This window comes from Dermacentor andersoni, chromosome 1 (assembly GCF_023375885.2).
Source record: "Dermacentor andersoni chromosome 1, qqDerAnde1_hic_scaffold, whole genome shotgun sequence".
Lineage (NCBI taxonomy): Eukaryota > Metazoa > Arthropoda > Arachnida > Ixodida > Ixodidae > Dermacentor > Dermacentor andersoni.
The window spans coordinates 351,619,855-351,630,961 of NC_092814.1; the positions used below are offsets into that span (position 1 = coordinate 351,619,855).

The 11,107-nt window shown below is 48.1% G+C and overlaps 1 protein-coding gene across 1 annotated transcript; it reads right to left on the bottom strand.

The window, feature by feature from the left end:
• Nucleotides 1-5,440: 5,440 nt before the first annotated feature.
• On the bottom strand, nt 5,441-7,984 carry LOC126516875 (sulfotransferase 1 family member D1-like). Its single transcript, XM_050166960.2, has one exon. It carries the CDS (start codon nt 7,892-7,894, stop codon nt 6,971-6,973), a length of 924 nt encoding a protein of 307 aa, XP_050022917.1. The 5' UTR covers nt 7,895-7,984; the 3' UTR covers nt 5,441-6,970.
• Nucleotides 7,985-11,107: the final 3,123 nt, after the last annotated feature.

An 11,107-nucleotide genomic window follows, 5' to 3' on the forward strand; every position in this document is an offset into this window, starting at 1 on the left:
TCAGCTCTGACATTTTATATGGACCAAGCGTTCCACTTCGCAATAAGCTCGTGATGCTTAATCATAGCATACTTTTCTATGTCTATATATCGTACTAGATTTTGTACCAATCGCCATCTAATGTGTTAGACACTGTCTTGCGATTTTTTGTAGTCTTTCGTTTAGTGCACTGTGTGGTGTTAAGCGAAATTATCATGAGCTGTAAGTAATAATACTGAACGCCTGAATGCATGCCATTGCTTAGCGTGTTTAGAGGGCGGTGCTATTTGAGTGTTGTTCTTATCGTGATATTTTGGTGCTCTGCGAAAAATAAAACAGTGCATTTGCAATGAACACCGCATTTGCATTGAAGACCGCATTTGCATTGAAGACCGCATTTGTCTTATGACGAATTTGCCTGCATGGCAGCGATTCTGCAATTCTTGCGCTTGTGCAGCATCTGTTTTCCGTGCCGCATGGCCTCCGTGACGATGCGCGCGGAGGTCACGTGTGGTAGCAAATAGTACGTCAGATTCGCGAAGCGTTTTTGTATCCAATCACACGGAAACTTCTGCGTCGGTGTACCGTCTGTTTTCCTGCATAGCTGCGATATCTGTTAAAAAAACGTGACAGCTTGCTTAGACGACGCACGTGATGTGATTAATTCAATCCTATCCCTGCGCAGGTATCGTGTTTTTGTTAGTCTTCTGCGCTGAGCCTGTGTTTTGTATATATTGCATTCCTCGCGATAAACCGGTGGTTGCAGCGCCTCGTCCGTCGTCCTCCCTTCGTCCCGTCCAAGCGCTGTTTGTTCCCGTCCTAATTAATGCTGACGTAAGAGACTTACGAAATGTGTTGTCTATTTGCATCCAATGTAACTTATAGATGTTTTAGACAGACGTCCCAACAAGAGCTCAATACCACGCGGCGACATGAGTATGACGGAAGAGAGAGTGCATTTTGAATTTCGAACAGAAATAGAATAGGACTAAGAGTACAGAAAAAGAAAAAAAGAACTTATCATGTATATCATACCTGCCAACTCTCCCAAATAATACATAACGTTCACGAATTTCGGCTCGTTCTGCGATTTTACGAATGTTGCGTCATCTTTTACGAAAAATAAATTCTGCTTGCAAAAAAAAAAAAGCGAGAAACGTGTCGATGGATGCGGGTGATGCCACATTGCCAGAAATGCGTGCATTCAAAAAAAAAAAGAACAAGAAGAGAGAGAGAGAGAAGTGTCGTACTTGCGCCGCTTTCTCGAGGTCGTACAAGACGGCGTATACCAGTGGGGCACCGGCTTCGAACAAGCTTATTCAGTATAGTTCATGAAGAGCGCGACATCAGCAAAGTCCCCTGAAAAGTCAGCGCTATCTACAGACAGTATGTTACCCGTATAAGCAGAGGAGGGCAAATGCCTCTTTTTCACACTCGCACTCACGTTGAAAAAAAAATCTGTCCACCCTCCCTCGCACACACCTTCATCGCAAAACATTTACCCGACCTTCGATCCTCGCCCTTAGATAGAAAAGGCGACCTTCCTCCTCTGCCGCCCTTCGATTTGCAACGACTTCAAATAACCTACTTGCGCGTCCCGTGAGCTTCGTTTACACATAAACCGCTCAGTTCGCCCTGTCCGCGTTCGTGATTCGGACAGCAATCTCCTCTCTGCCCTTCTATTGGGCCGAGGGGCGCCTACTGTAACAGGCTGCCCATATTGTTGTTTACTGTCTGTATCATGAAGAGAGTGTCAGAGAGAAATCCGTGGCATACGTATACGGTCAAAATAGGGTCCGTTTTAAGCATGCTGAGTAGTTCGTGCACTTTGAGCAGTGAGCTCGAACCTGTTCTGCTACAGACCATGTTCGCCTGCTGGGGCAGTTCCTGTCTTCACTGTTCCTGTCCCTGCAACTCCGACCTCCAATCGGACTTCCTCGACGTGAAGCTACGCTTCTCTGTCGCCTTTGGTTAGGAGTTGCCTTCACAAAGGCATACTCTACATTAATTGGAATGATTGACAGTGCAGCATGCGAGGTCTGTGGCACCGATGAAAACATCGTCCACCTGCTGTGCCACTGTCCACAATACACTCCAGAGAGACAAGAACTTGCCATAGCTTTCCAAAAACTGGACAATAGACCGCTTTCTGTGCAGGTGCTGCTGGAACACCGCCCCCATCGCCTGTCGGCCCATAAAGCGGTGAAGGCGCTTTTGTGCTTCTTAAGGACGACGGGCTTGTGCGGCCATCTGTGACTTTTAATGCAATTTCTGTTGGACCACACACGTCAGCGAATTCACCGCAATTTCCTTCTTTCCTTCCCTCCTCTCTCTCTCCCTGTTATCTTTGTTTCCCCTTTCCCATTCCCCCGGTGTAGGGTAGCCAACCGGACGTTATTCTGGTTAACCTCCCTGCCTTCTACTTATCTCTTTCCCTCCTCCTCTCCTCCTGTCTTCACTGTTTTCATCAGTGCCCAAGTTTTGGCCTAAGAACTCGTGTTATTGTTCACGCGAAAACCGGTATTCCTTTGCCGATCGTCAACAAAGAGATGATAATCGAGACACACCTGCAAATTCCTACATATTTATATTTGCAAGCGCGGAAGCACGCGACGTGTCTTTCTTTCCCGAAAATAAGAGTTGGCTTAGAGCCCATCACTCCTTACAGGCATATAGCCTGTTGCGTTCTCCAGGGAAGCTATCCCACCGCTGCCGAGTTTTTGCGACGCCTGTTTCTCGAAGCTCGACCGACGGTAGCGTGGCGTTGTCGGCGGGCTGCAGGCATCGGGTAGACCATGGCGACCAGGCAAGGACGAGACGACTTCTAGTGCGAAACTTGCACGGTTTATTCAATGGTTAGTGAAAGATGAGAAGCAGAGAATGAAGTGTAAAAGTACATTGTGGGGCCCTTTAAATAGGCCCACTAAAATCGTAGGCGGGATCTTCCTCACGTCAACGTCACGTGATATGCACTGAGTTCCACGGTGCTTGGCGACGGCACCCACTCATCCCGCGACCTTTTACGATCCCGCCTCCGCAGGGGCAACCCGGGGAGTCTTGATCGGGGATAGGCGGCGGATCCCTTTTCTTTCGCGCGTCGTTGGTTCGCGGAAAGGGCCTCTGGTTGTGGATAGGCGGCTGATCCATTGTCCCAGTTGACGTCTTCACGAGCGTGCCTCCGCTGGCGGCAGTCCGCGGGTCCTGGGAATCGTAGACAGCTGCTCACTTCTGTTTCACGCGTTGCTGGTTCGCGGAAAGGGCGTCTGGTTGTGGATAGGCGGCTGATCCATTGTCCCAGTTGACGTCTTCACGAGCGTGCCTCCGCTGGCGGCAGTCCGCGGGTCCTGGGAATCGTAGACCGCTGCTCACTTCTGTTTCACGCGTTGCTGGTTCGCGGAAAGGGCCTCTGGTTGTGGATAGGCGGCTGATCCATTGTCCCAGTTGACGTCTTCACGAGCGTGCCTCCGCTGGCGGCAGTCCGCGGGTCCTGGGAATCGTAGACAGCTGCTCACTTCTGTTTCACGCGTTGCTGGTTCGCGGAAAGGGCGTCTGGTTGTGGATAGGCAGCTGATCCATTGTCCCAGCTGGCGTTGTAAGTGCTCGTCGTGGCTTGATCCTTTCTTCTAGGCGACGTTGGTTCGCGGAAGTACTCCTGTAGAGCTTGACAGTTTGAGGAAAGGGTCCCTCTAAAGTCGCACACACACAAAGGGGCCTGTAAGCACTGCGGGGTGCCAGCCAGACCGGCAACCCCACGAGACAACCAAAACAAATTGGGAATTCACCCTTCGTTTCGATGAGGCATGGTGGTCGAGCATGCTTTTTGCACGGGGTGCTACACGCCAACCGTAACAAGCCCTGCACCGCCACAGTGCGAGATGCTGAACAAGTAAAAAAAAAATGAAATAAAAAAGTCGCCGCGGCACTTAGTGGGAGAAGGTGCAATTATTGTTTTCGCGACGTTAAATTGTCCGATGGCGAAGTTTAATTTGTAGGAATACGAAATGCCATTTAAGATGTATGAATTCAACTTCCAGGAAATGAAAGTTTATGAGAAGATCATGAGTACCGACTACTAGCCTATGTTATAGAGCATACTTTTTTTTAGGCACACGACAGCCCCATATGTGTAACATTCTTTGAAATATGGTTATTAAAAATAATAAATATGAATCTCACGCGAACACACATAACTTTAATTTGCCTGTTCCAAAGAAAACAAATTTTGGTAACAATACAGATGAGCCTTTGAACTGTGCAATTAATCAAAACTAACCATATCGATCAAATGAATCCTCGGAGAAGTGAATAAATAACTAAAGAATGTGCTCTTCTAATTGGCACACCTTGCTATAGAAGAGAGCCATATCAAAACTTGTCGCGTGATTTATTTGTTGTGGTTCGTTGCACTCCCAACAACGTTAGAAATAGGTGCGCAAAGTTTCGCTAAAAAAATTCTTTATTAGGAAAGACGTTACGCTTGTTCGCGTATGGAAAAATTGCAAGAAAATAAGTTTTGAGAAAATCAACAAAAGAACACTTCAAAATATGCATCGAGAACAAAAACCAGTCATGAGAGATGAATTCCCCACATTTGTAGCCTGTCTTGTCCTGAGTCTTGCTCTTGTCTACTTTTGCTACTGTGGCCCCTCGTCGTGTGTTTCTTCTCTCTCTCTCTCTCTCTTTCTCTCTCTCTTCTAGCTAGTTTTGCAGCCTCCATACTGTGACGGGATTCATTGTCAATGGGCTGCTGATCAGCTGTGAGGCAAGCTCTCATTGTGTACACACCAGGTTCTGTACCAACTAGGTTCAGGATGTAAACTGTGCCTCTGTTGCCGCTGTTGAAATGACACACATGACACACTGCGGATTAATTTTGACCCCAGGGGATCTTTAACGTGCCCCCAATGCAGGGGACGCGGTCAGTATTTTTTTTTTCTTTTTTTTTGCATTTCGCCCCCAACAGCGTCATCATACAGATGCCCATATCCACAAGTAGAACACACAACAGTACATATGCACAAGGTGCCCGTTGGCAAAGGCGCATCCTCCAGTTTCACAGATGTGGCGAGGCGCTCAGGGAAAGTCATTGATGCAAGCACGGTTGACAGAATGCAAAAGTTGACGATTCCATCGCCTTGCGGTGGAGCACTTGAGTCCAGGTTACTGCAGCCGTCCCCAACATCGCCGAGTTTCAACCCACTCGCAGAACCACTCACCGCGACTGTTGATTGCCGGCAAACATTAGTTATTTTCGTCTTTTCGCTATGAACTTCCCCACAGTGTAGCCAGCTGTATAAAAGAGGACAGCGTGTAAACACCGCTAAACAAGACAATCTGCTGCTTCTATCCAAGCGCGCACAGAGGCCTCCAGAACGCAAACAGCGCGTTTGAATTGTAGCGCGTCCCCCTTGTGCGAGTTAATATTGTCACGTGGTAGTGACGGTGAAGAAAGCAGCGAAACTGTGAGTGACGAAGCTTGCGTTTTATTGGGCGAACCTGTGCCTTCAAAAATAGGCCACACTCAAGGAACAACGACGGCGGCGAACACAGTCGTCGAAAATCTCGGTCAATCGCGTCGGCTTTTGTACACGAGTCATCGAAGGTTCCAGAGTAGTAATCGGTGGTGCCCGCGTGTGTTCCAGAAAGTTCTACAGAATTCGCGTCGCACAATCAATCAGATTACACAAGCTCTGGTGAAAACAGAACCATCGATAAAATTCGAGAAACTTCCGATACGTGCGGGCGCGTCCTGCGCTGAGCGATGACATTTGTTACACGGTGAAAAGCGCTCACCCGAGAAAGATGAACAAGTCTACGTGCCAATATAGCTTAAAGATAAAAACTTGCTGAAAAATACCTGAGATTATCATTACTTCTTTACTCATAATGTTGGCGTGAAATAAAAAAAAATCACAATATGGGAATTCCATGTTTCACTAGAAACAGGCCCTTTCAGTTTTGGTTTCACAAACATCGGGTATAGGATTACATTTTTGGTATATCACTTGTAAGAAACAATGTAGCAACACATTTATTTCTGCAAAATATTAAAAAACTATACAAAAGAAGAAACAGTAATATTGGAAAACAAAAGAAGATGCACTTTTCAACTTGGCCTCATTCATACCTTAAAATGCGAATATGTTCGCAAGGCTGATTTCTCACTGTGTGCCTGCCAGCCGCGGTGGTCAGTCACTAATGTTTGTCCTGGAAAGGTCACGTGTTCCAGTTATGTCACAGAGGCTGTTCTTATGCAGGCGGCAACGCGAAAAAAGAAATCCTAGTAGTTAGTACATTTCTCTGGTATGTAAATAAGCCTACGTGGTAGAAATCCCCGGAGTCCCCCACCACGGCGTCCCGCTTATCCCTGGCACACTTTTTCGAAGTTATCATACATTATCACCGACATGCACCAAAAAAAAAAAAAAAAAAGAAACAGACGAAGCGAATACTCGTACATTCATAAGTATGTTTGTTAGTGGCACGAGTCTTAACATTAGTTTTTGGAATGTGCTAGGATGGTTAACTACTCTCGTAAATTATTTTTGTGAAAACAAAAAAGTGTAGCTGGAAAAGTGTGTTACCAGGGCGAAGTTCTTCAGAATGTATGCCATACTTTTCCCTTCTGTTCACGGGATTTTTAGGGATGTTATATCTCGCAGGCTGGCAGGTATGGAGCGTATGTTACAGGTGTTGCGAATCAATACGATAGAAACGAAAATTTGAACAGCAAATATGCAGATAGGACGCATGGAAATAACGAAAAATAGTAATAAATGAAGGCTGTTTGGGCTTGTCTGGGCGGTAGGTGGCTGATGTGACCTGGGCCTTGCCAGGCTTCTTGAATCAGAGCGCATGTAAACGCGCAACTGTGCACCGGTTGCTGTCTCACGTATCTGCTAAAATGACAATTGCTTTTTCTCTGACCTTTTTCAATTAAATGGTGTAAAGTGATTGCCGAGTCTACTTTTCTCGGTATAAGTGTCACGTATCAGTCCCCGTTGGCGACCATCACCTCCGTTGGCCAGAGGAATTCGGCTCCCGTACCAGCCGTCTTTCGGGCAAACTTTTCCTCCAGCAGCTCACTCTGCTCCTTCGTCAGATGATTGCGCCAGTCGCCCACCCGACCAAGGCGAATGAATGGTGGCACGTGATCTGGCCTGGAGCTAGCCCACTGTTCCGTAGGTTGGGCCTTCATGACGTCGAAGCTCGCCGCAGCCACCAGGGATTCCAAGTCGGGCTCCATCCAGCCAGAGGGGAAGCAGGGTCTCACGTGGTCTACGAGCTTACGCACTTCTTGCAGGGGTCGTTCGCTCAAGTCTTCGTACTTGAGCAACAGGACGTTGTCATGGTCTCGATGGCTCCAGAGGGAGAGCAGGTGATCGTGGTAATCGGACGAGTCTACTTCGCCTTCCACAAAAGCCTCGAAGAAATCGTCGAAGCTGCCGTCTTCGAAGTGGTAGTACCTTTCGAAGCCGCGCACATGGTGGTACAAGGAGACGCACACGTCCTTGGGATTTCGCAGCACGCAGACGTAGCGGGGCTCCGGGTGCCAGGGCATCACGTCGAATGATAGGTGCGTCTTAATGGGCCTGGGCGACTTCACCAGGGAGTCGAGGAGGCAGAGGCCTCCTTTCTCCAGAAACGGCGCGAAGCTGTCTAGGCGGCGACCCGCCGGAACAGGCGCCATGTCGTGTACGAGCAGGTATAGCATGTACTGCACCCACGTCGTGCCTGACTTCGGGTACGTCATAACAAGTATGTCATCGGCGCGCGGCCGATAGCGACAGGCCGCTTCGAAGTCTGACCAATCAAAACCGTCCCGGGGGAAGACCCAGCCCGTGGCTTCGTGGCGTTTGTACGTCGGTCGACGACCCACCATGGCTCCGTCAGTGACCACTGGATATCGGTGCATGCGATTCGTCCAGAGTAACCGAAGATTCAGTTCACACTTACTTCTATTAACGGATGTCTGCGCGAAAAAAGAACGCGTCCGCCGCCTGCTTGTGTTCGTTGTCGCGAAGATCAATTTTAGTGCCCATGACTTATGCGCCGGCTTGTGGTCACTCTTAGAAACTCCCGTCGTGTTCGTCGCCCCAGTTTCGACAGATGTCGCTGCACGCATTGTTATGTTCGCCATAGGCTGTGTCTTCGCCTAGGGAGGTTCTTTATTGCATGTTAGGAAGCTCGGGAGCTCATGGGGAGCCTACTCTGTCCTCGCGCGTACGCAGGTTTTACAAATGTTCGCGTTTCGCGGCAATGTTATGTCTCTTGCTTTCGTGTATTTCAACCACACAGGCTTGCTGACAAGAAATTGAGATCATGGAATGTTTAAAACGTTATTAAAGCTGTAATTGCAACGTCGAAGGTACGAATTACAATTACGATGCAATCGCGGTCACGTTTATTGAATCGGAGAGAAAGCTAACTGCTAAAAGCATGTGCATAAAAAAGTTACGCGTTGTGTCAAGTTACTGCGGCTTCGCGAATAGCGGCAGCAGGGTTGAATTGATCCGAATTTGTCCAAGGAAACCTTCATGCAAGTCAATTGACGTGCACGGAGAGTTTTAGGTAGTTAAACTAGATTTTCTCTCTCGGCAGTTTTCGAAAGGACTTCACGTCATAGTGGTGTATGTTAAAGAGGCGTTAAACAATACGAAATAGTTTACGTTGCTTAAAAGTAAACTGCTAACAAGAACTTACACGTGCAGCGTGATTGTATAGACCACCTTTGTCGGAATGAGTTGACACTGCTATGATCAGGGGTGTAGCCAGGGTGGGGGAGGGGGCTGATGGGGCTTTAGCGCCCCCCTCCCCCCGAAATTTTTTCGGGCTGTCATGCGCCGCCGACCAAAACAACCTTCGGCGCAGGAAATCGTTCTGGATTTTGCTTGGAATGTCTATTTCACGCTCGAAAAGACGTTTCAGGGCAAACATTGCAAACTCGGGCTGAATTTCGCGGCAACGCACATGCACCGGGAGTCACATAACGCAAGGGGCCCCATCCGAGCACAAAATTTCAAGGGCGTTTTGATGGCGAACGGGCTTGTCGCGGCATCTCGCGGAGGCCGCGTAATTTACGGAGCGCATCGATTTCAATTCCGAAACTTTACGGGTATAAAGTTCTCGTAAACTTTTGATGCGCAAGGTGCGTTGACATTTCTAAAGCCGTGCTTTAGATTTTCAATTCCGGAACTTTGTAGGTGTAATGTTGTTATAAACATTTGACGCAAAAGGCGCAATGACTTTAGTTCTAAAGTCGTAGATCGGACCATACAACGAGACAAGCCAAATGAACACACTATTATACAAGTTGACAAAGCACGCAGCGAGGCCCAATGAGACGAAGAGTTGTGGTGGTTCATTTGTGCCGTCATGCAACAGAAAAGGATATAAACATTTATTTTTTTCAGCTGCGCCAAGGCATCCACGTCAAGACACTAAAGCCAGAAAATGTTACTAGGTTCTTACTTATTTTTTTACTTTGGCTTTTATTCGCGAGGACCACACTGAGCCTCTTCAATTTTCTTGTTCTCGCTACCCGCGGACTGCCAGAGCCAGCCAGAGCGCATGCGTCTTTTTCGTGTTGCCCCGACCACCGCGCGGCACACTTCGGTGCGCGTTCGTTTTCGTCTGGACCAGTGGATTTCCGCCTGGCAGAGTTTTGGACGCTTTCTGGCTACAGCAGACGAGTAAAAGGAGCAATGGTCGCTCGCCGCCATCACTGTGGGGACTCGACGCATTGCAACGCGTTCGCTTGAGCGGAACCTCTCCGGTAAGTCTTGTCTAGCCGGTGTATAGGATACCGAGCAGTATGCGTATGGTTCTCTGTGGGCCTAGCGTCTCACGTTTTCTTCGATATTCCTTCGGTAGCCGCATTAGGTGCCCAAGGTAGGCATTCGATTGTGGCCAACATGCCTTCCTTCGTGTTTTTTTTTTTTTTTTCATTGCAGTGCTCCGGCCCCACAAAAAGAAAGATATTGTTGCGGCGCAGCGAATTGCCGCATGGTGAAAGTTCGATTTCATTACTTTTTTCCCGGAAAGTAAAGGTCCACGGGACGCTTCAGTTGCCGATACTCTTATTATATTATTGCGATAGTAATTATATGGACACTCCAGGCGCATTCCTGCCGTCGCCATCGCCCTCCTGTTCCGTACAAAGTCCAAGGGCGATAACATCGTGACCGCGCGCTGCATGCTGCATCTGCGAGTGAAAGCGTTAGGGGGGGGGGGGGGGCGGTGGGGGGCATGGGTGAGCCCACGATGGTGGCTGAGTCTTGTGTGCGCAAGGGAGAAAAGCGGGGAGGAAGCGCGCCGTCTTGCACCGCGCGCGATACATTGGGAAGAGTGGAAGGAGGGGGGGGGGCTTAGGATTGTGATCTCTGTGAATCTGTGATTGCCCAACATATTTATTTGCCTTGTTTGACGCATTATATACAATGACCTTTTCTTAGATATGTGTATTCATTGGAGACTTGTACGTGTATTTAAATATCTTGTTGTGAGGTTTTGTGTATGCGTGCAATTGTTTGTTTTCATGACACTTTGTTGCCCTTTATCAAGCTGTATCTTCGCATTTGTATATTCCATTGTATCTTTGCCTTTATAATGTACGAGGGCGAGTCAAATGAAAGTGAGCCAACTGACTCCGCGCAATAATGGTTCGGTTCATTATCTGCGAGGCATGCACGTAGCACACAGTCATCTCTCATTTAGAAAAGTGACACGCAGGTGCGAGGATAAATGTTCTTGAATGCTCTCATACACTGGGCTGAACATGGTCGCCTGACATATGGACGCTCCAAAAGTTGAACAGCGTGGTGCCGTGAGGTTTTGACAGCTGAAAGTGTTTCCTAAAAAGAAATTAGACGCCGTATGGCTGCTGCGTACGTTGAACATTGCATTTCATTGGCCACTGTGAAGCGCTGGAGCAAACAGTTGAAAGAAGGACGTGGAAGTTGCAAAGACGATCCAAGACCGGGCTAAAGCCACCGTGCAATCACCCCCAACGCACTTGCAAAGGTTGATGAGCTGATTAGACAAGAAGGGAAGATAAGCATCGATGAACTGGCAGAGCGTGTGAACATCAGTCACGGTTCGGTTCACACCGTAATTCATGAACATCTCA